General features: G+C 49.5%; 2 protein-coding genes across 8 annotated transcripts in view; one reads left to right on the top strand and one right to left on the bottom strand.

Annotated features, from left to right (window-relative positions):
* The window catches only part of grin3a (glutamate receptor, ionotropic, N-methyl-D-aspartate 3A), a 9,587-nt gene extending 1,787 nt beyond the window's left edge, over positions 1–7,800 (top strand). The window contains exons 2-8 of the mRNA XM_084687212.1: positions 1,405–2,452; positions 3,160–3,305; positions 4,744–4,859; positions 5,035–5,186; positions 5,628–5,789; positions 5,971–6,041; positions 6,588–7,800. Of these exons, the coding sequence (XP_084543338.1) occupies positions 1,405–2,452; positions 3,160–3,305; positions 4,744–4,859; positions 5,035–5,186; positions 5,628–5,789; positions 5,971–6,041; positions 6,588–7,047 (2,155 nt within the window). The 3' untranslated portion in view covers positions 7,048–7,800. The remainder of the gene's footprint in view (positions 1–1,404; positions 2,453–3,159; positions 3,306–4,743; positions 4,860–5,034; positions 5,187–5,627; positions 5,790–5,970; positions 6,042–6,587) is intronic.
* Positions 7,801–8,813: 1,013 nt separating this feature from the next.
* plppr1 (phospholipid phosphatase related 1) lies at positions 8,814–20,469 on the bottom strand. Of its 7 annotated transcripts, none has more exons than XM_084687951.1 (9): positions 20,318–20,469; positions 16,512–16,555; positions 16,227–16,343; positions 14,172–14,360; positions 12,710–12,842; positions 11,773–12,023; positions 10,879–11,055; positions 10,584–10,715; positions 8,814–9,533 (listed from the first exon to the last, which is right to left on the bottom strand). In XM_084687951.1, exons 3-9 carry the CDS (start codon positions 16,284–16,286, stop codon positions 9,501–9,503), a joined length of 975 nt encoding a protein of 324 aa, XP_084544077.1. In that variant the 5' UTR covers positions 16,287–16,343; positions 16,512–16,555; positions 20,318–20,469; the 3' UTR covers positions 8,814–9,500. The 7 variants fall into 7 exon arrangements, with proteins under 7 accessions (XP_084544077.1, XP_084544079.1, XP_084544078.1 ...); XM_084687953.1 differs by having other exon boundaries at positions 16,227–16,340; XM_084687952.1 differs by lacking the exon at positions 20,318–20,469 and adding an exon at positions 18,103–18,708 and having other exon boundaries at positions 16,227–16,340.
* Between the last annotated feature and the right edge of the window lie 4,358 nt (positions 20,470–24,827).

Raw genomic sequence — 24,827 nt, 5'->3', positions numbered from 1 at the left:
GAGGGAGGGAGGGAGGGAGGGAGGGAGGGAGGGAGGGAGGGAGGGAGGGAGGGAGGGAGGGAGGGAGGGAGGGAGGGAGGGAGGGAGGGAGGGAGGGAGGGAGGGAGGGAGGGAGGGAGGGGGATAGAGCCGCTGTGGCTTTGTTCGACAGAGCCGTGGGCAGAGGGCAGAGGAGATGGAGAGGGCGAGAGGCAAAGGAGGAGATGAAGAGAAAGGGAGATCATTTTAATTTGAAGTCTTTATTATTCTATGTTTATCTTTGGAATATTGCATGGCCATTACAGAACACCCAGTCTGGGAGATAGGATCAATATGAAAAACATTACTTTCTTATACAATAACCCCTCGCACCCTCCACACACACACTCGCCCAGTTCATTGAACTATTTTATATTGCCAAGCAAGCAGCGTGTAATACCAACTCGATCTCCAGCCTGGCCTTCCTTAGCCCCAGCAGCAGCTCCACTGATTCAATCACCCCAGTCTTCCATGCTGCTCAGCCTGTCCTATTGACAAGTTAGTGAGGCATGACGGAGGGCAGGAGAACATCAGAGAAGTGACTAGAAGAGGGCAGTAGAATGTCAGAGAGGTAAACAGAGGAGGGTAGTGGAATGTTTGAGGAGAGAGCAGGAGAGCGTCATAGAATATCAGAGAATAGCGTCGAAGAGGGCAGTCGCATGTTCAAGTAGAAGGTAGGAGGACAGAAGGAGGGTGGACGTATGTTTGGGATGAGCGTAGGAGAGAAGGCAAAATTATATTTAAAAGAAGAAAGGAGGAGAGCGACGCGGGGTGTTGCAGAAGAGAGGGAGGCCGAGGGTTTTGAAGCGTTTTCAGGTGAGCTCTCTGGGGGCGTGGGAGATATGCCATCTTTTTGGGTTTGATTCCCACTGGAGTGACGTTACGACACTCAGAGCAGTAAATCACCCTGGGAGCTCCTGTAGCGCAACAAACAGGCGGGAGGACAGGCTGGTTCTGGTCTGGAGAGCAGGCTGACACTCCAAGTCAAGTAGGAGGGGGAGGGGGGGCGGGGGGGCAAAGAGAGAGTGACAGAGACAGGGAGGGGGTTGGGAAGAAGATGAGAGGGAGAGAGAGTCCGTGGTCATTGAACCATGTGTAAACAGTAGAGTCTGTTCAGAGGATAATATTTCAGAGAGGAATTTATAGCCTCTGCCTCGACGGTCTCTACTCCATCCCTGGTCTCTCTTCTCAGTCTCCGTGATCGCAACAGTCTCGACTGTGTTTTCTAATGCCTCTCCCCTGTCTCCACTCTCTCTCTACTCTGTTGGGTTAGCCTGCTCGTCATCCCGGTGTATCATGGCAATTTGTATAATGTTGCACTGTGTGTGTGTCTGTGTGTGTCTGTGTGTCTGTGTGTCTGTGTGTGTGTCTGTGTGTGTCCCTCAGGTTTCTGGCCAACACGTCCTTCGACGGCCAGAGTGGCTGGGTGTACTCCCAGCAGGGCTCTGTGATGTCGGAGAGCCAGCACTACATCTGGAGCCTGCAGCAGGACCCGCTGGGGAACCCATCCTGGACGCGTCTGGGCCGCTGGAAGCAGGGCCGCGTCCTCATGGACTACGGCGCCTGGCCCCACAAGCAGGCGGCCAGCCATGGCGGAGACTGGCGCCACCCGACCAGGCTCCACCTGCGCGTGGTCACCCTGGTGGAGCACCCGTTCGTGTTCACGCGGGAGGTGGACGGCGACGGCCTCTGCCCGGCCGGCCAGCTGTGCCTGGACCCCCTAACCAACGACTCGGCCGTGCTCCAGGGCCTCTTCTCCAGCCTGCAGGGGCCCAACGACAGCCTGCCCATGGGGCTGAAGCGCTGCTGCTACGGCTACTGCATCGACCTGCTGGAGAAGCTGGCCGAGGACATGGGCTTCGACTTTGACCTCTACATCGTCGGGGACGGCAAGTACGGCGGTCTGAAGAACGGCCGCTGGACGGGGCTGGTGGGCGACCTGCTGACGGGCGCCGCCCACCTGGCCGTCACGTCCTTCAGCATCAACTCGGCGCGGAGCCGCGTCATCGACTTCACCTCGCCCTTCTTCTCCACCTCGCTGGGCATCCTGGTGAGGACGCGCGACACGGCCGCGCCCATCGGCGCCTTCATGTGGCCGCTGCACTGGAGCATGTGGCTGGGCATCTTCGTGTCGCTGCACGTCACCGCCGTCTTCCTCACCATCTACGAGTGGAGGAGCCCGTTCGGCATGACGCCGCGGGGGCGCAACCGCGAGCGCGTCTTCTCCTTCTCCTCGGCGCTCAACGTGTGCTACGCCATCTTGTTTGGCCGCACGGCCGCCATCAAGCCTCCCAAGTGCTGGACTGGACGCTTCCTGATGAACCTGTGGGCCATCTTCTGCTTGTTCTGCCTCTCCACCTACACTGCCAACTTGGCCGCCGTCATGGTGGGGGAGAAGACCTACGAACAGCTGTCTGGCATACATGACCCCAAGGTAACTGACGTCAAATATCTAACACGTCGTGTGCTTATATATACAGTATATAACACAATTTGAGTAGAATACATGGTCCTGTAATTGTCACCTGGACGCACAACCCTAAGCTAACACACTAACACAGTGGTACAAAACCCTAAGCTAACACAACAACACTGTGATACACAACCCTAAGCTAACACACTAACACAGTGGTACAAAACCCTAAGCTAACACAACAACACAGTGGTACACAACCCTAAGCTAACACAATAACACAGTGGTACACAACCCTAAGCTAACACAATAACACAGTGGTACACAACCCTAAGCTAACACACTAACACAGTGGTACACAGCCCTAAGCTAACACACTAACACAGTGGTACACAACCCTAAGCTAACACACTAACACTGTGATACACAACCCCAAGCTAACACACTAACACTGTGATACACAACCCCAAGCTAACACACTAACACTGTGATACACAACCCCAAGCTAACACAACAACACAGTGATACACAACCTTCAGCTAACGCACCAAGATGGGGATAATCAACCCCAAGCTAACTCTGTTATCTGCCTAAGTCTCCACAGAATGTAACACATTGTAATGTCACCTATGTGGCGGGGATAATATCCCTTTGATGTCTGTACTGCTCCTCCCTCCCCTCTCACCCACTGCCTCCTCCTCCCCCTACCTCCTCCCTCCCCCCTCCAGCTGCACCACCCGTCCCAGGGCTTCCGCTTTGCCACGGTGAGGGAGAGCAGTGCGGAGGACTACTTGAAGAAGAGCTTCCCTGAGATGCACGAGTACATGAGACGCTACAACGTACCGGCCACACCGGACGGCATAGACCTCCTCAAGTAAGTCACTGTCACCACCGTGGTAGACTTGCTGTAGTAAGCCATCATTACTGTGGTGGTAGACTTGCTGTAGTAAGCCATCATTACTGTGGTGGTAGACTTGCTGTAGTAAGCCATCATTACTGTGGTGGTAGACTTCCTGTAGTAAGCCATCATTACTGTGGTGGTAGACTTCCTGTAGTAAGCCATTATAACAGTGGTGGTAGACTTGCTGTAAGAGTCATCACCAGACATGAATGTAGCTTTAACACACCAAATACATTTTCATAGCTATAGTAGACTACCTGATCATGATATCACAACCCACCTTTATTGGCCTATCAGAAGCAAGACATACTCATAATTGTTTTAGACACCAGGTGTTTCCCAGTTCCATCGTCACAGTGCTGTACCTGTTCTTGTGGCATGAACAGGCCAGCTCCCCTGTTAGCATGCAGTGCGTCAGCTATCAGATCGGCAGCTCTTACTGTGCACTCCTGTAATCTTCAGAGAGCTGGACAACCCCAATAAAGAAGCCAGCCAAAACAATAAAAGGGTTTTACTATGATTCACATCCCGGCACGTGTTCCCTCTCCTCTCCCTTCTGTGAGTGTTTCCCTGGGGAGCAATAAAACACAGGGCCAGCGCTGCATCACAGGCTGCATCACAGGCTGCATCACAGGCTGCATCACAGGCTGCATCACAGGCTGCATCACAGGCTGCATCACAGGCTAGGCTGCGAGGCCCACACACCTCCGCCTTCAAAACAGGAATTTGGTTCACCAAAAAGCATTGAGAGTGTTGCGCTGTTTTAGGTTTGTGTTCCCCCCACCCCGCCCACCCCCTTCACAACCATGGCCCACTTGGCTAGCCCCCCCTTGCTTGACCTCTGCCTCTTCTGCCTTATCACCTGTTTCCAAAGTCCTCTCACATCCTACACAGCACAACCAAGCAGAATAATGGGGGGTGGAGGGGAGGGGCAGGGAGGGGGGGGGCACAAGGTAGGAGAGGGAAGATGGTGGGTGAGCTGCACAAGATCTTCTCCTGAGTGGGAGACAGACAGCTCCAGTCATACAGATTGGCCCCTGCTCTGTGACGATAGCATCCACGACGGGGGAATCTGAACGCTGAGGTTTACGACGATGCCACATGCAGCACACAGAACACGCAGCTGTAGTTTATATCCTGTACATGTAAGATGCTGCTTGGCAGAAAATCATAAAAGGTTGTTCTGCCAGCTGATTGACACTGCCTTGATTAAAAACGGTCCAATCTTTCCCACAATGATAACGAAGATGAAAATGATGAGAATGAAATCAATGATTATTAGCATGATGAAGATAAAGATGATGATGAAGATAATTATATGATGATGATGATGATGATGATGATGATGATGATGATGATGATGATGATGATGATGATGATGATGATGATGATGATGATGTGGTCTTCTTAGGGAGGACCCTCAGAAGCTGGACGCCTTCATCATGGACAAGGCTCTGTTGGACTACGAGGTGTCCATAGACGCAGACTGTAAAACTCTGACTGTGGGAAAACCATTTGCCATAGAAGGCAAGCAAAGGAGGAGGATTATCACTGACTAAGTTGTAGAAGTAGCATTATTACTAGTAGTTAGTAGTAGTACAGCCACATGACCAAGCAGTGTTTGAATATGTACCAGTAAGACCCTCTGTATCTAATAGTGTGTGTGTGTGTGTGTGTATGTGTGTGTGTGTGTGTCGGCCAGGCTACGGTATCGGCCTGCCGCAGAACTCGCCCCTGACATCCAACATCTCGGAGCTGGTCAGTCAGTACAAGTCAGACGGCTTCATGGACACGCTACACGACAAGTGGTACAAAGTGGTCCCCTGTGGCAAGAGGAGCTTTGCTGTCACCGAGGTAACCCCCAAGAATGGAGGCATGAAGTGCTGTGGTGATAACTGGAGAGATGATCTACTGTAGGGATAAAGTAGTCATAGAATACTGTGGTGATAACTGGAGAGATGATCTACTGTAGGGATAAAGTAGTCATAGAATACTGTGGTGATAACTGGAGAGATGATCTACTGTAGGGATAAAGTAGTCATAGAATACTGTGGTGATAACTGGAGAGATGATCTACTGTAGGGATAAAGTAGTCATAGAATACTGTGGTGATAACTGGAGAGATGATCTACTGTAGGGATAAAGTAGTCATAGAATACTGTGGTGATATATTACTGAAGCGATAAAGGACAGTGGCGATCATGCACTCTAGTGATAATGTATTGTAGTGAATATGATATGTAGTGATAACGCAGGTCGTGATAATGATACGATTCCTGTGTGTTCCTCTGTCAGACACTGCAGATGGGCATCAAGCATTTCTCCGGTCTGTTTGTGATGCTGTGTGTGGGCCTGGTTCTCTCTCTGCTGACCACCCTGGCGGAACACATCATCTATCGATTCGTCATCCCCAGAGTCCATGAGCCCCGCTTCAAGTACTGGCTGCACACAAGCCAGGTATGCATGCATACATGATCTGTAACACATGAACACTTCTGCACTAATACTGCATGGGCACACATTCTATAAAGTTGACAATCTGGACCTCACAATCTGGATTTTCTGAAGTTTATGAATGAAATACCATGATTAAGTCCATAATATTGTTACATCTAACTATTTGTGTGTCTGTGTCAAGCGATTACATCGAGCCCTCAACTCAGTCTTCACTGACGACAAACTACCCACTGTGGCCAAACCTGAGAAAAGGTAACTCCTCCCATTTAACCGGTCCCATCCCCCCCACACACACACCAGGAAAACAGCTTTCCCCTCCATCATTTCCTCCCAGAACGTAACAGCCCTCACTAACGACCACCGCCTGGAGAAGCAGAGACGTCTGTCAAAGCCAGAGAGCGCTTTATGACAGTTTAATTCAGCCATGTGTAAATGGAATGGCCTGGGATAATTGCTGGGGGGGAGAGGGCGAGGAGCTCTCCGTGGTGCTGCTTGCTGTCTGGCCGTGATGGATGTCTCCAGTAGATAGAGTGTGGCATCACCTGTCACCTTCCATCTTCCACCTACCCCCACACTGAGCCAGGGACTGAAACCAGTCACTTTGACTGTCTGGCCTAACAGGGATGGATAACTTGCCGCCAGACCCTTGTGTTGTTCAACATTTAAATATTCAATATTTTTGTAAGATTTGATTAAATGAAACAGATCCTTCGCTGGGGTGATGACTGCAGGGATATTGCAAGTATCACAATTAGCTTCCTTTACGGACTGAGTTGTCGTTCTGTGTTTAACCCACAGGTGCAACGAAGGGAACAACCAACCAGCCGCCTGGAACCCTGCAGACTCCTCCCACTGCAATAGGCGCAGGCTCCACCCACAGGACGCGCAGCAGAACGACCTGGAGTTCCCACCCAGCCAGGACACGCCCGTTGCCCCTCCCACCCAACTGAAGAGACAGCTACCCCTGGTCTGCTCCTCCAATGGTCGAACAAACATGCAGGGCTCAAGCATGGGATTAGGCCGAGGCCTGGGGCTGGGATCAGAGCTTGGCCTAGGAACAGGGCCTGATCTGGGGCCAGGTTTGGGCAGGAGCCCCCTGGTCCAGGAGCTGTCTGCTCTGGAGACCCAAATCCACCTCATCAAACAACAACTTCAGAGTGCCATGAGGAGGAAGAGGGAACTGGAGTTCCACCAGCAAACAAATCCGACCAGTCACCAGGGAACCAATCAGCAGACCAGCACTATTCCCGAGTCCTAGAGTTACCACGGGAGCCTTCCTAACGCTGAACCATGGAGAACAACCCGGAGTTCCCTCTCTCCTGTCCTGACTGCGCTTGCCAGGCAAGCCACTGTGGCACCAAAGTGTGTCTGGCAGTTGGACAAAACCTACCTGACACCTGAGGGCCTGTGTGCTAGCTCTCTGACTATGTACCTTGGCTTTAGCTCCACAGGATAACTTGTGTGGGCAGCCAGGTGACCCGGATTTGATTTGGTCCATAACCCATGGTTCCTGTTCCTGGAGGAACATACTATGGTTGGTATGTTTTGCTTCTCCTGGACCATTGAACGGAACTTTCTCAGACGGTCCGCTGGGTGATGGCTGTGGTAGACCCCCCCCTCCTATTCTACCTCTTCTCCTCCCTGCCTTTGACTTGACCTAGATCTTCTTTTCCCCATCTCTGACTAGACCCTTGACCCACTCCCCCCTTCTTCTCCATCACCTTCTCCTCCACCTGTTCCTCTCCTCTCTGACCAGTCTGTTCAGACTGACATGGCACTGTTGATGGGGAAATGTATGTGTTCCCAGGGTTACCAGGGTGATACCAGTGTTGCTTGGCCGTTACCAAGGTGTGAACGTGGTGATGTGTTAAAGTATCCGCAGGTGGTCCGACCCCAAGACTGAACCCTCGCTGAAGACAAAAATATTCATCACATTGACTGTCTGACATCAAGAACCAGAGGAAAGTTTTCTAACGGAAAAAGATAGAACATGATGAAACATAATCTCAACCTGGATAGATAGAACATAATTCTTCATCCAGGATAGATCAAATGTGTTCTGAAGGCAGAACACATTCTCTACAGACAGAACATGTTCTCTATCAGGGTGTAGTCAGTTATTTTCCTGGAGGGAAGCAATTCTCTTGCATTGTGTATGTTTGAGTTTGGATGTGTTCTGTTTAATAAATAAAAAAAGGCTCCCAGAATTTAACTGGGTCTCGTCAGTTGTGCGATTCACTTGATGTTCATCAAGACTCTACAGCTTTTACAAAACCAACTGATGTATGAGAGAGGGTGACAGAGGCCAGGAAACTGACACACATGCTTCTGTCCTGTCCTCGGTAGGGACATATACTGTACAAGCCTGTTCAATAACTTAGTGTTCTGGTTTCAGCATGTCATACTAGTCAGGTAGGATGCTGTTAAGCTTTCAGAATACACAACACTTGCTCCAGGGTTAGACAGTGGCAGCTGAAATGCATCAGTTTCAGTATTCCTCTGCCAGAGAGAGGACTAAGGTTATATAATCTTTGCAGAGAAACTGTTTTTTCTCTCTCATGGCTGTGGAGAGAGACCGGCAGACCATTATCGCCCTCTGAGAGATATTGTATGAACCTGAGAGAAATAAGTAGCTCGTTTAGACCGGCTGTGTGTGCCTATGTGAGTAGAAGACTGCTACAGAATCTTCCTCGAGCAAATAACCACCAGACTATCAACCTTCATCTATTCAAATCCTAATAAGGTTTGTGTTGTGGAGTTTCAAATAGAAACATCACTCAGTTAAAAAGTCTCTCATTTCTCCAGGGGAGGGGCTGGGGACATTAATTAACACTATGGGTAATTATAAACTAATTACATTAAGAGCTACAGAGAGCTGTACATCAGTCAGCATGGTGATATGATTTATTCAAACAAGATGGCAAATGATCAACCTTGTACATAACTCCACATCCTTCTTCTGATGTGTGCCTTTGTCAAATCTTCTCAAGTCATCTTCTCAACAGGAATGAGAAAAGAACAAGGTTTATACAGTAAGTTTGCTACTGACTATTTATTTTGTGGACAAACCAAGAAAAATATATGCAGCATTTCAACAGAAACGCAATTCTTAAAGAAAGACAATTTACAAAGTTTTTTTTTGTTGTTGTTTCTATAGAGACTGCAGTGAAGTTGCATGCTGGGTAAATGTCCATGTCAGTCAGTCTCAGGAACACAAACACAACACTGTGTTACCGTGCCAATGCAGGGGAAGGGGGGGGGGCTCTGCCCCCCTCTTTATACACCCAAAAAAAAAAAATATATCAAAACATTCCTGGAGAAGAGCAGGCAAATATTAGTCAGTGTTTAACAAAAAATATAAAAAAAATAGGACTTTAGTCAATAAATGTACAGAAAAATGGATAAAGGGATTGGTACAAATACAACAGTACAACATCTATATGTCGACACCATTAGATTGCCGGCAGCTGTATATACTAACTATGATGTCAAACATGAGGGAATGTGCATCACCTGACGTCTGGGTGGACTACAGCATTCGCTCATACAAAATGTACAAAACATGGGCCTCTAACTAGGAACACCAGAATACTGTCCTTTTTACAGCATGACACAGTACAAAAACACAACACGCCGTCGTCATCATCTTCATCGTTGTTGTGCCTAGAGGTGCTGAGGGGACGCAAACGTCACCCTGTGTTGCCCCCTTAGTCATGTGACTTCTGTCATGGATGCTGAGTGGTTCTGTAAGACAGAGAGAGAGAGAGAGAGAGAGAGAGAGAGAGAGAGAGAGAGAGAGAGAGAGAGAGAGAGAGAGAGGATTAGTCTTGTATTCTACATGTCATTGTGTCTGAAAGTGGACAGCTGAGAAACAGCAGAACCTCTAGCTCTCAAGCTGGCCCAACAGGATCCAGGCATGCCAAACAGGGGCCCACCAAACTCTACAGACCAAGACAGGGTTGAACAGGGTAGGGAAGGTCTGTTATCACAATGAACACATTCTAACAGAAACGATGAGCTAACTACAGCTGCTTCTGTATGTTTATCAGTTGTGCCACTGAAATCCATCGGAGCTATTTAACAGCACTGAACCATTGTCCTTGTGGCTCTCTGTTCCGCTCCGTTCACTCACACCGTAAGAGGGTCCCTATTCACCACCGTCTGCAGCAGGCTCTGTACAGAAGGGCCCATTCACACACCTGGCAACAGGCTGTTCTGGAAGCCTGGGCCTCGGGGAGTGACTTTGGGAATACAGACTGTAAACAAACACTCCGAAACCGGCATGAGTTGCAAAGTGCGTCTGGTTCTTGAACCTATGAATAATCAATGAAGTCTGGCACAGTTCAACAGTTGTTGATCTGTTGATCTCACTTGGATCCCTCACTGAATTGCTCCTACCAACGTTTCTTCAATTTTTTCTCCTCTAGTGAGTTTTTCTGGGAGTTTTTTCTTGTCTTCCTTGAGGGTTTAGGCTGGTTGAGGGGCAGTTCCATGGGTGTATGTGAAGCCCTCTGTGACATTGCTTGTAAAAAGGGATATACAAATGATTTGATCCTCAGCTGCGAAGTGTCTCCTGCCTTTTCCCGCTAACCTCATCTGCTCTCTCCTGCCACACCATTGTGTTGTTGTTTGGATCGAACGTGCAGAATAACACATTTCAGAGTTAGGTCTCACATCACCCAACCTCACCAGCTGGCCCTACACCAGCTCAGATTTCAGAGGCCCAATGTTGAGCTCCACAGGTTGTCTGAATGTCTTTAGGGGTCAGTGTAGGTGATGGGGGGGTGAGGGCACCTGTGCACTGAGGGTTTCCAGAGGGCTCTCTACACGAGGGAAGGTCATGAGGGGGAGGCCACGGTAGTCCTCCATCTTCGGCTTGGCGGGTGGGCCGTGGGCGCCTTTGAAGTTGTTCACCACACAGATACCCTGCAGGGGACAAGTTGCATCATTGCAATGTCATGACAATGTTGTTAAAGTGTTGCGACAATGTTGCTATAATGTTAAAGGAAGTTGTTATGGTTTTCAAGCACCAAGACACATCATCGCAAGCATGTCTTAAACGTGAGAAACACAATGAAACAACTCTCACCAGGAAGAGCGCCACGGAACTGCCCAACAGGAAGCCAGCCACCACGTCAGAGCAATGGTTCCGGTATTCGGACACACGGTTCAGCCCGGTAAGGAAGGCGGTACAGAGCGTGCCTAGACACAGCACAGGCTTGGCTAGTCGGCTGGACTTGGTCTTGATGGTGCTGGTGATGTACATCTGGAGAAGGACAGACAGCATGCTGTAATGTCCATGTCAACTCAGCTGCTGTCAGCTACCTGTCAACTCCATTACTATCAACTACCTGGAAACTAAACTACTATCAACTACCTGGAAACTAAACTACTATCTATACCTGGAAACTAAACTACTATCAACTACCTGGAAACTAAACTACTATCAATTACCTGTAAACGAAACTACTACCAACTACCTGGAAACTAAACTACTACCAACTACCTGTAAACTAAACTACTACCAACTACCTGGAAACTAAACTACTACCATCAGGGCGTAGCCACGGGTAGGCCTGTGCCTACCCAGGCCTACCCAATTTTTTCTAAGGCCTACCCAAAAACGAAAATATCTCAGAAAAATTATGCACCGGGTGTACATTGCAAGGTAAATAAGTTAAAGAAAAACTGAAAAGATGCCAATTCGTATTTTTCTAGGCCTACCCAAAAATATTTTTCTGGCTACACACCTGCTACCAATTAGCTATAAACTATGATAGTCTACCTGTAAACTCTACCATAAACTACCTACAAACTAAACAATCATCAACTACCTGTCAAAAACATTACCCACAACTATCAACAACATTTCCATCTAGTAACTGTAAATTTCACAATATTAAACATTTCAGAATCATAATTAGGTTTATTCTGATTCTGGAATGTGATCACTACATAGACCACCCTTCCACCCCCTCCTTACCGTAGCGTAGACAGCTGCGTAGACACTCAGCGCAGCGTCTTTGGAAGGAAACGAGCGCCGGGCTTTCTCCACCAGCGCCGGACTCCCCGTGCAGATGTTGCTGTTGGCGATGAACTGGTGGTTGAAGCGGCACTCTGAGCCGGTGTAGTTGGGCTTGCAGACCGTCAGGAAGTAAGGCGCCAGGTTCCCTGTCACCACCTGGCCCGCGTTCACAAAGATGTCCGTGGCAAACAGGCCAAACGCGAACACGCCTGGACGCGCACACACACAAACAAAACACGCACACACTGAATCCCACTGTCTCCTCCAGAAAGCCACAATCGGTGAAATATTGCACCCCCTCTCAAAAGGCTCCTGCAGTATTGTTCTGTGGTCTGCAGCATCTGTAACAATGACTAATGCCACCTTTAGAACATGTCCGGAACCCGGGACATGGGAACACGTATGACCGCCCGCATGCTTCAGCCACACGCCCAGCAAATACCAGCTGCCATTATCTCAACTGCTTAGCCATGAAATTACTATCCTTTGTCCAAATCACCATACCATACCCTTGTGTGTGTATAGGTGTGTGTGTGTGTGCGTGTGTGTGTGTGTGTGTGTATGTGTGTGTGTGATGAGAGGGCATATTTCCAGGAGGCAGACAGAAAGGACACCGGACCTCGCCGCTCTAATCCCATGCTTGAGAGAACTCAAATACCCACGTGCCCCAGTGTGCAGTTATGTCAGCAGAATACCTGACAGTAGTAATAACAAGTTATAACAGTGTTAATACGAGGGTAGCAGTAGTGGTTCAGATAAAGCAGTTTATGGGGAACACCTAAATGTGACATAAACAGTAACACACAATAGGTAAGTAACAGTTATAATCAGTGTGAATATCAATGTTCATAGCCGTGTTAATAACAGTGTTAATAGCAATGTTCTCATGACAGACCTATGAATCTGATGACTCGTCGTATGAGGGGGTTAAGGTAGCAACAGTCTCCAGTCACGATGGTCTTCTCCTGGGCCAGTAATGCCTCTCTGGTCGACTTCATAATATACATGGACACCTCGCCAATGAAGATCTGCACACGCATGCATACCCACAGCCAAAGGTTAGACATTTTCACACACACACAAACCACACGTACAGACATATGAACACAAACAGAAAACATTAACTATACACATGCACACACACACACACACACACACACACAGGTTGGAAATATGCACACACTCACGGACAACTGCATTTCTCTCTAGTAACCTGTCTCCCCCTTAAGTAACCTGTCTCCCCCTCAAGTAACCTGTCTCCCCCTCAAGTAACCTGTCTCCCCCTCAAGTAACCTGTCTCCTCCTCAAGTAACCTGTCTCCTCCTCAAGTAACCTGTCTCCCCCTCAAGTAACCTGTCTCCACCTCAAGTAACCTGTCTCCCCCTCAAGTAACCTGTCTCCTCCTCAAGTAACCTGTCTCCCCCTCAAGTAACCTGTCTCCCCCTCAAGTAACCTGTCTCCCCCTCAAGTAACCTGTCTCCCTGCTTCTCTTTCCCACGAGTCCAGCCAACCAAATTGACAGCAGGAGTTATGCCCTTTTTTATTGGCTATATGTCTCAGCCAAAAGGGTGTGGAGCCTGTCCTAAATGTCCTACTTGATTCTGCTTGGGCGTGTAATGGTGTGTGGAGGCTGGGTGACCTGTGAAGAGCGGGCCATATCACCTGACACAGCATTCCCACAGACACACACACTGACATCCAAGGAGGTGCAACGAGGAGGAAGATGAGAGGAGGAAAGAGGCGGATCCTGTGAGAACAGCTGACAGAAAGACAAGCTGGGGAGCAGAAGGGCTCAGGCTGACGCACAGATACATCCGTACGCACACACACACACACCGCACGCAGACACATGGCTCAGTCAAGGCTGAGACGCAGACTGCCGTCCCTAGGGCTGTCTTTGCTGTACACCTCTTTCTGTGTGGAGGAGCACAGCGCTGCAGTGACCCCTAGAGGACAAACACCTGTCACTGCCGCCTGACTGCCCGCCCCACAAACTGGCATATCGGGACAGACAGACACATACCCACAGATAGACAGACAGACACTAACCCACAGACAGACAGACAGACACTAACCCACAGACAGACAGACACATACCCACAAACAGACAGACACATACCCACAGACAGACAGACAGACAGACAGACAGACAGACAGACAGACACTAACCCACAGACAGACAGACACATACCCACAAACAGACAGACACATACCCACAGACAGACAGACAGACAGACAGACAGACAGACAGACAGACAGACAGACAGACAGACAGATAGGCAGGCAGGCAGACAGGCAGGCAGGCAGGCAGGCAGGCAGACAAACAGACAACACACACACACAGTCGGTACACTCACAATGGCGGTGGGGGCGCCGGCCACCACGCAGTAGAGGATGAGGGGAGGGATGAAGCTGCTCTCGTCCACACCAGGGTAGGGCTTCATCAGCTCGGCGTCGTTGCAAAAGAAGCCCTGGACGTGGATCCCAAACAGGTCGGTACACTCAAAGTAGTAGGCCAGCAGGACCGTCCCTGACATGATCACCAGCTGCAGCAGGAGCATGGCGGACACAGAGAGAGAGAGAGAGAGAGAGAGAGAGAGAGAGAGAGAGAGAGAGAGAGAGAGAGAGAGAGAGAGAGAGAGAGAGAGAGAGAGGTCAGTATAAAGAGAAAATAACGTTTCCTAGTCCTCAGTGGTCCTATCTTGTCACTGTTCTTAGAACCTGGAGCCCAGAACCTAAAACCTAGATGACACTGGCTTCATATACGATACAGCTAAACCCTATCACCATCTCATTATCTAACCCACAGCTCTCTGACCCTTCATCTGTTTGTCTGCTCTCTCTCTCTCTCTCTCTCAGTCTCTCAGTCTGTCCTAATGGTGCTTATGTTTACTTCACTCCTCCTCCTCTTCCTCCTCCCACCTCTCTTATGTTTGTCTGTGTGTCTGTGTGTGTGTGTGTCCGTTATATAAGGCCTTTTGTCCTCTGCTAATGAAGCAAGCCAGCTGAGGCCAGAGGCGACACTACAGTACCCTGGCCAGAGGAGGCCGGTTGGGACCAGAACAAGACAGGAGAGGCCATAGAGGCCATAGAGGCCATGAGGTGAGTTCAGTATAGGCAGTAGAACTTAGTAGAGGCTACAGCAATTGTTTCAGACAGGTGAGCACTGAAAGCTGTACTGCAACATATGGCCACTAGAGAGGGCTGTGGCACCATCACATCAGCATGCTCCCCTGTCCGTCGAAGAGCTGCTCTGCTACTCTGATCCTGCAGGGGGCGGTACACTCAAATACACTCACCAGTCACATGACTGCTCCCCTACTGCAACACAGATGGTTAGTATGGAGGAGTCCAGGATGGTTGAACAACATACCCTCTCTCTCTCACTCTCGCTCTCACACACATTCACTCAATCACACACACACACCTCTGCCAATGTGGTAGCACCCCTCCTCTCCCTCTCTTCTTCCTCTCCTCCCCTTCTCCTCTCTTTCTCCTCTCCCTGTCCTTCTCCTCCCCTCCTCTCCTCCTCTCCCTCTCCTCCCTTCTTCTCTCCTTTCCTCTCCCTCTCCTCTCCCCCCAATCACCCCCTCTGCCATTAACGTCTCTTGTAAATGAACATTGCCAAACATCACTTATAAGAGCCTCACTGGGATCATGCATAAACAAATAAAGCATTAACAAAATGAACAAACAAGCCACAAGCCTGCTCTGCAGAGAGAGAGAGAGAGAGAGAGAGAGAGAGGGAGGGAGAGAGGGAGGAGGGGTGTGGGGGGGGTGACGGAGTGTGATCTGGAGGGGGGGGGGGTCATGTGACAGAGTGCGAGACGGGCACAACTATGGAGAAGCTATGAAAAGCGACAGATGAAGGAGAGGAGAGAGATGGAGAGGGAGAGATAGGCTAGGATAAAAGAAGGAGACTGAAGAGGAGTGATGGAGGGGAAGGAGGAAGGGAGAGGGATAGAGGGGAAAAAAAGATGGGGTTAAGGAAGAGAGCGTGAGAGGGAGGGAAACAGGAAGATGGAGCAGAAACGTGAAAGGCAGGAATAGACAGTTGAGAGAATGGAAAATCTGCATTACAGTGTGTGTGTGTGTGCATGTGTGTGTGTGTGTGTGTGTGTGTGTGTGTGTGTGTGTGTATGTGTGTGTGAGTGTTAGGCAGGTCTTTGATGTGAGTGAGCCTCCAGACACTTCTGTGTGATTAAAGACCTTCAGCTGAGATGTTAATTATCCACAGAGCTCAGCTCACAGTATTGTCTCACTATAGCTTACACACACACACACACATGCACGCACATACACATACCATAGCAACTCCAGTTTACCCTTTACACACCAATGTAAGGGATCTCTCTCCTGGTCTCTGTCTCCCTGTCTCTCACTCTAACACACACACCCACACAAAGACACACCTCTACAAAAATGAAGCAGGGGATGATTGAGTAGCTGCGCTGGGTGTGGTCTGATGCCATGGTGACTCCGCCTCCTGGTGGTGACTCCGCCTCCTGGGACTACTCCAGATCAGTCTGCTGGAGGGGTGAGGGAGAGGGAGAGAGGGGGAGAGAGAGACCGTGAACAAGGAGGATAGACGGTTCACGGTTTAGTCAATTTACTCAAATGAATCACAAATCACAAATCAAATGAAGGACATTTGTAACTGTCATAGCGTACAGGTTAAACAGAAAACCCTGACTTACGGAGATGTGGACAGAGCGTGTCGAGGGACAGGGGAAGATGACAGCTACAGACATAGAGCGGGAGAGAGAGAAAAATAGAGATGGTGAGAGAGCGAGAGGGAGGGAGGGAGGGAGGGAGGGAGGGAGGGAGGGAGGGAGGGAGGGAGGGAGGGAGGGAGGGAGGGAGGGAGGGAGGGAGGGAGGGAGGGAGGGAGGGAGGGAGGGAGGGAGGGAGGGAGGGAGGGAGGGAGGGAGGGAGGGAGGGAGGGAGGGAGGGAGGGATGACAGACTGGAGAGTTAATATAAGATGACAAGCATGGTGAACATCCGTGCCTAACTGCCAGAGACAGGAAATCAGATCCTCAGGAACAGGAAGTAGGAAGTGATTCGATCTGGTTTCATCAGAAACCACTGTTCTGTCTCAGCCTCTGGCTGTACGCAAACAACTGAGGGGATCTGCAGGCTTCCGGTGGTGAGGATTTGCTCTGACAGAAGTCTGACGGCTCTCCAACAAAGGTCACTAGAACTCTGGACACACAGAGCAAACAGCAGACCTTGGGTGGGTGTGTTGGCTGTGTTGCCATTGGAGGAGTCTGAGCTGAGAGCGAGCCAGACAAGTTGACCTCAGTCTGTCAACAGTCCTCGACACACACACATACTTGTTCATACATGCACACTCCACTTGACACTCCAGAAATACAATTCCTCGAGACCATTAGACACAGACGGCCTCTCTCAGGAATGACAGAAACACACGACAGGTATGTAGAAACACACCTTTCTGACAGGGAGACAGCCAGGCAACGTGGAGCACTCAACAGCAGGGGGACTGACTGTGTTAGTTAGACTGTATTACACAGGAGTGTGCTGGTGAACAGAGAAAGGTAGACACAGGAGATATGATAGGTACCATGGTGCTACCGCTGGAAACAGCCAGGTGGAGGGGAGGGGTGGGGGGTGCAGCTGACAGGTAGAAATACTCTCAAAAGGTTCTTCTCTATCTCCTTTTCAAAAAGAGAGCGAGAATAACAGATAACAGAGGTTGAGAGAGAGAGAGGAGAGAGAGAAACAGAGAGAGAGAAATAGAGAGAGAAACAGAGAGAGAAAAGTAAACTGAGAGATAAACAGACAGAGAGAAACCGGGGAGAAAGAGAGAGAAAGAGCGCCTCAACCTCGGCCCTCACACCCTCTTTCCCTGTGAGACTGAGAACCCCCACTACAATTAAAACTAGAATGAAACTCCCACGGAGCTAAACAGAGGTCACCAGAAGTTGGCAGTGAGCTGGTAGTATAGCCTTTTTATTGATAACAAGCTGAGCCAGTATGCAGCACGAGCTATATGTTACAATGCTAGCCGGTTAATTCAATGTATAGCCTTCGTTATGTGGTCATGATAGTCAGCTAGGACAGTGAAATGACATCCCCAGCTCCAGAACAGATTCCAGGAAGATGATATCCCCTTAATGATATTCCTGCCTCATCCACTGTGTGTCCCCAGGGGTGAAGAGGCGGGCCGTTTTCTCCAACCCTGTCCAATCAGTCCCCTGGGACGTTGCACTGACATATCTATCGCCCTATCAGGGGACAGGACAGCAGAGAGGTAATCAAATACCTGCTCCTGGAACCCCCCAGGGAGCGGGGGTTCTCCCCACAAATCAATGAGGCATCGAGGTGTCAGACAGCTCCATCTCTTCTCCACTATGGTGCTCGTCATCCTCCTGACATCCCTTCCTCCTCCATAACGGCTGGTGTTTGTGTTCCTATGGAGCCCAGCCGGATCAGGTGTCAAACCGATGCTAAACTGCATCTCTGATAGGCTGTCGTGTGGTGATGAGGTCATTGCTGAGGTCCTTGTTTGGTGAATCAGAGGCGGCCAGTCGTATTCCAGTAAACAAGCCTGTTTGTGTGACCTGTAAACAACACACGGCCCTGAGGTCGGACAGTCCAACACACACACACACACACACACACAGTGACTAGCTGGTGTTGGGGTGGAGCATGCCCTTAGCCTGCCTGCTTCCAGATGGAAGCAGAGGTCAGGTCTCTAGGCCGAATGGACGTCTCCAGGTCAGGACAAAGCAGCCCAGGGACAGTGGCGGATCTAAGGGGTGGCAAGGGGTGGCAGCTGCCACCCCAATAAAAAATACTGCCACCCTAATTTGTATTTTCATTTTTTATGCATTTAGCCAAAACATGAAGCATACATTGTGAAAAAAAATAGTCCCAAAAGGGAGAACCATAAGATCATGTAGTTAAACAACGTTACAATTAAACAACAAGAACCTCAATCTTCCCGTCGAAAGATGTTATTTGTACATTACAGAACATTTAAATAAATAATATTAATGTTACTGTTTAATTCAAACTATAACGTTCTAGCCTAATCATTTACCATAGGGAGTACTGTACCCCACTACTTTGGGTTTGATTCGCTTCCAGGAGGCCACCCAACAACTTCCTTCTGCCACCCCATTGTTACCCCCAATGAAAATCTCTAGATCTGCCCCTGCCCAGGGATGGACAGACCAGGCCAGGGAAGAACAAAACAACAGCAGACCAGGCCAGGCCAGGGGAAGGCGGGCAGAACAGGCCAGGCCACATCTAGTACTCTCAAACATGTACTAGTGTTCAGCATTACCTCGAGTCACTGTTAACATAGTCTACTCTACAGTATGAGGGACCATGCTGGGATAAGAACCCAGAACACTGAACTCTACCTGGCAGGAATGAGGAAGAGAGAGAGGGAGAGAGAGAGAGAGAGAGAGAGAGAGAGAGAGAGAGAGAGAGAGAGAGAGAGGGAGGGAGAGAGAGAGAGAGAGAGAGAGAGGGAGAGAGGGGGGGGATACAGAGAGAGAGAGAGAGGGGGGGGGGATACAGAGAGAGAGAGAGAGAGAGAGAGAGAGATAGAGAGAGACAGAGAGAGAGAGAGAGAGAGAGAGAGAGAGAGACAGAGAGAGAGACAGAGAGAGATAAGGGGGGGGGATACAGAGAGAGAGAGAGAGAGAGAGAGAGAGAGAGAGAGATGGTTTGAGTGTGGTGTGCTTCCATGTATGCCTGTTGACTGCCAGGACCTGACGCCATGCCACCTGTCACCTGCCACCTTGACTCTCCTGTAAGCCCAACCAGCATGGAGAACCCAGAAAGATGGAGCTTGTATAGTTCAAATGTTTACATGTTGGTTAAAGGCTTGAAATAGACAAGATTGGTTCAAGGGGAAATTTATTCTGTAGATATTGTTGTTGTTTGCAGTTTTCTGCAGGCAAGAGTCGAGAAACCTGAAAATGTTTTAAGTGATTTAAATGGAAACGAAGACAACTACAGCGTTGGGTTTGGGTGTGAGGTAGGCGCAGGCTTTAAAGAAATGTTCGATCTGTCACGTTCTTAAAAATCAGACACATGGTGGACAATACCTTCTTTCGTATCTCGCCTCTACTGAAGAAGAGAATCACACACCTTGGGTATCATCCGACCTCAAACCGAGCAGTCTTCTCTAGAATGACAGGTTTTACACCATCGCATTAGCTCGAGAGGACAGGTGTCAGAGAAGCGAACTCCTGTTATCAGACCCCCCGGAGGTCACCAATAGTAACTCGTCATCAACGTGTGGCTTTTACTAACAGGTTTTAAGAGCAATCAGTTACTGTAAGGGAATCATATGTTGCCACTTGAGAAATGTCGGAAGTTACTGCTCATGAGCAGCCAGTGCACAAGCCTTCCACCACGAACGCCAAGCAACAGACAATAGGCTCTTTGGAAGAAAAAGCAAACAATTCGCCTGCTTTCACTCATCCCTGCGGTAGCCCGTCGAAACAGCTCGAGGAACTTACCGTACGATGAATGAATATTCCAGATAGGATAGTAATCCATGAAAGAAAATGGAAAATAGTGCCCAAAAGCGCGCATGCTACTCCATCGTATTTCCCACCGTGCCACAGTGCTTTGGTTGATGTGAGCGATAAGAAACACGTAGCCGTGAGAGTGTGTATGTGGGAGAGAGAAAAAAGGGAGAGAGAGCGGCGAAAAGATGCTGTGAGGGAGGCGGAGCCAAGGCGCGTAGCGCTCGGGTGTAGTCAAGCGTGCTAATGTGACATCTTACAAGCGGGACGGTCCCACGCCTCTGAGACTGGGGGAGGCAGCTCGAGGCAGACAAACATCCTAAAATAGAGTGAAACCAAAACATGAAAAGGTAGCCTTACCTTGAAGTGCAACTTGTAAGGCCTGTTTGCATGTAGTCTTGTCCCTTGATAGTAAACCATGACAAAAAATGGTAAGTGTTATTTCTAGGGGGGTTTAGGGGGGTTGGGGTTCAGAATTAGTGTTTGAATTTAAGGTTTAAGGGTTAAAGTTAGGTTTAAGGGTTAGGTTGTATCCAGGGGTGTTGTTAGACCCCTTTTACTGGGGCACGTGCCCCAGTATAAATCTGCTGTGCCCCAGTAAAATCTAAAGTTTGAGTTTTAATAATTTACTTTATTAGTCAGTGCATTATTTCAATGTTAGCACGCTCTTCTGAGATTGCCACTGCAGCACGCACACAGAAGTCCAGGTGTCGGACTCGGCACACAAGTCAGAATTGAGGTTGTAAGAAAACATTACAAAACTAAAGATAGTTTCTAAATGACAGGCCTGCCGATCATCATAGTTTGACTAAAACATAATAACAAAATTACATGAAGCTCAAAAAACAGTATGCACTCAAATGATAGCAAGAAAAATGTGCATGCTCGCATTAACTATTGACGTCCCTGCCAAAGCTGATATCAAACGTCCCTGAACTGTTGTATATAGTGGGTAAAGCAAGGAGAGATTTTATGACCTAGTAGTGCATTGTGCACAGCAAGCTTGAAAGAAAAAAAGGAATATGAATAGGGGCTTGTGCCCCAGTAGAGTTTGATGTCTAACAACGCCTCTGGTCGTGTCCATCCTCATTAGGATAGTAAAACAAACCTGTGTGTGTCTGCATGTGTGCAGTGATCTAGATTCAGAACTGGGCACATTAAATCCAAAGACCGTCCCCTCACACATCAAATGCTTCCTCTCTCAACACACACACACACACACACATAAACATTGCATAGAAGTGGAGGCTTGTGGTCAACATGCCAAGCATTAGTATCTTCATCTTGTTGAGCAAACACTTGAAGAGGATCAGGAACATATCTTTATAAATAGGTTTATAATGCGCTTTGTAGATACTGTGTCTCAACACTGGCACTAAGTTGTGATGCTCTATAGGGGATTTAGTTCATCTGCTGTCACTGTGGTGTTGCCCTCTGCTGTACTGCATGTGTAGCCCATCTGGTTGCGTATGTAGAGGGGGACACAGGGGAAGTTAGGAGGAAAGGAGAGTCTAGGGAGGATGGGTGATTCTGGAGCAAGTTAGGAGGGTGGGGGGGGGCGGGGGGCTTTGTGATAGGTCAGACATCTGTAGCCCCCCAGGACTCTCAGCAAGACAGAAGGTAGCCCAGTTTGTGTGTGTGTATCACTCTTGAGCGGGTTAACTCAGTCATTACACCATGTATAAATGACACTATACTGTAGAGTACACGACTGTCTGTGTAACTTAGGTTTGCTATCGGGTTAGGGTTAGGGCTTGGGCTTGGGCTAGGACTGTGATTGGTTAAGGGTTAGGACTAGATTAAACCATCAGCAGCTCACTGTTAGCTGCTGGGCTAAATATGTTCCTCACATACACACATTACAGCCACATTAGACACATGCATGAATTGAAAACCTACATCTCCCCAGTGTTGGAACTGCATTAGACACACACTTTGAGTCCCTTACGAGGGATGGGGGGCTGTGGTGTGTAGATGTTCTCTCTCTCGGCTCACTGCTTCAGTCTGTCCGGCAGCAGGGTGAATATCCAGAGTCACTATTCTGTCAATAGATGAGTTTGTATTTGAGACAGTGTGTGTGTGTGTGTGTGTGTGTGTCGTATGTAAGCAACTTATTGATTGGAGTATTTGGTTTCTTCACCACGGCCCTCCACGACATTTCCTCTGAGGGGTTACTATGGCAACGCAAAGGGGCCCAGGGCCGGGTATCCGTGGCCTCGACTGGGATCAATGCTGAGAAGGACCAGAGGAGAGGAGAGCAGGGGAGCGGAGAGGGACTGGGGCTAGAGAGCAGGGGGACTGGAAGAGGTGAAGAGAGCAGGGACTGGAAGAGGAGAAGAGAGCAGGGGGACTGGAAGAGGTGAAGAGAGCAGGGGGACTGGAAGAGGTGAAGAGAGCAGGGGGGCTGGAAGAGGAGAGGAAAGCAGGGGGACTGGAAGAGGAGAAGAGAGCAGGGGGGCTGGAAGAGGAGAGGAAAGCAGGGGGACTGGAAGAGGAGAGGAAAGCAGGGGGACTGGAAGAGGAGAGGAAAGCAGGGGGACTGGAAGAGGAGAAGAGAGCAGGGGGGCTGGAAGAGGAGAGGAAAGCAGGGGGACTGGAAGAGGAGAGGAAAGCAGGGGGACTGGAAGAGGAGAAGAGAGCAGGGGGGCTGGAAGAGGAGAAGAGAGCAGGGGGGCTGGAAGAGGAGAGGAAAGCAGGGGGACTGGAAGAGGAGAAGAGAGCAGGGGGGCTGGAAGAGGAGAGGAAAGCAGGGGGACTGGAAGAGGAGAAGAGAGCAGGGGGGCTGGAAGAGGAGAAGAGAGCAGGGGGGCTGGAAGAGGAGAGGAAAGCAGGGGGACTGGAAGAGGAGAAGAGAGCAGGGGGGCTGGAAGAGGAGAGGAAAGCAGGGGGACTGGAAGAGGAGAGGAAAGCAGGGGGACTGGAAGAGGAGAAGAGAGCAGGGGGGCTGGAAGAGGAGAGGAAAGCAGGGGGACTGGAAGAGGAGAAGAGAGCAGGGGGACTGGAAGAGGAGAAGAGAGCAGGGGGGCTGGAAGAGGAGAGGAAAGCAGGGGGACTGGAAGAGGAGAAGAGAGCAGGGGGACTGGAAGAGGAGAAGAGAGCAGGGGGGCTGGAAGAGGAGAAGAGAGCAGGGGGACTGGAAGAGGAGAGGAAAGCAGGGGGACTGGAAGAGGAGAGGAAAGCAGGGGGACTGGATGAGGAGAGGAAAGCAGGGGGATTGGGACTGGAGGTGAAAGACAGGAGAGGACAGACACTGGAGCTTCTCCACACAGGCATAATGATGTTCATTCTGCTGAGGCATTGTACTAATAGGACACAGACACTCACACACACACGCTCACAGTCCCTCCAGTTGCCGCCTCCCAGTGTGACGGCCATCTTGTTTTCACAGCAGATCTACCAGCTACTATAAATAACCAGAGCGCTGAGCAGGTCGCCATGGCAACCTTTAAAACCAATGCAACACCGACAGCGCTCTCTCAAAGAGAGAGCAAATCAGTTATGTTTGTGTATGTGTGTATGTATGGAGGAAGGGTATCAGAGCTCCTTCTCTGAAGCATCTTATTATCCAGCCCAGTGTGCTAGTCCTCTGAAACTGTACATATGAGGGCATCTCTGAGACACTGGAGCCACTGCTTCTGTTGAAACAGCATATCAGAGCCATACCCACTAGGTGTTTCTGTTGAAATAGCCTATCAGAGCCAGACCCACTGGGTGTTTCTGTTGAAACAGCCTATCAGAGCCATACCCACTAGGTGTTTCTGTTGAAATAGCCTATCAGAGCCAGACCCACTGGGTGTTTCTGTTGAAATAGCCTATCAGAGCCATACCCACTGGGTGTTTCTGTTGAAATAGCCTATCAGAGCCATACCCACTAGGTGTTTCTGTTGAAATAGCCTATCAGAGCCAGACCCACTGGGTGTTTCTGTTGAAATAGCCTATCAGAGCCAGACCCACTGGGTGTTTCTGTTGAAATAGCCTATCAGAGCCAGACCCACTAAGTGTTTCTGTTGAAACTAGGCTGTGGTATGTTTCATTGGGTTAAACCAGACTGTTGTTATCTTAATCTGCCCCCCCCCCCCCCCCCCCGATGTTTCCCTAACTGCCGCTAATCTGACTAGACATAATCTCCCCCCTGGGATTGACATGGGACTCCTCACACACGTATGCACATACGCCCAAGCCCCGCCCCCTTGTTAAAATTGTCACTCTCTTGTCTGGGCGGCCCTGACCCCGCCACTACACACACACACACACACACACAGTCTTGCTCTCTCCATCATACACACACAAGCACACGCCATCTCTCTCACACACACACTATCTCACACATAGTCTCTCTCTCTCTCTCTCTCACACACACACTATCTCTCTCTCTCTCTCTCTCACACACACACACACAGAGACACCTGCTCACATGTATGCTCCCCCTCCAGATGACATGATTAGGCTTAGCCCCAGGACCGTGCCACCCAAGGGGTTGACACAAAGACCCAACAATAGA

Source organism: Hypomesus nipponensis, chromosome 22 (assembly GCF_054491055.1).
Source record: "Hypomesus nipponensis isolate SF chromosome 22, ASM5449105v1, whole genome shotgun sequence".
NCBI lineage: Eukaryota > Metazoa > Chordata > Actinopteri > Osmeriformes > Osmeridae > Hypomesus > Hypomesus nipponensis.
Note: the sequence above shows the minus strand (reverse complement) of the source record. Positions and strands in the feature narration are given on the sequence as shown.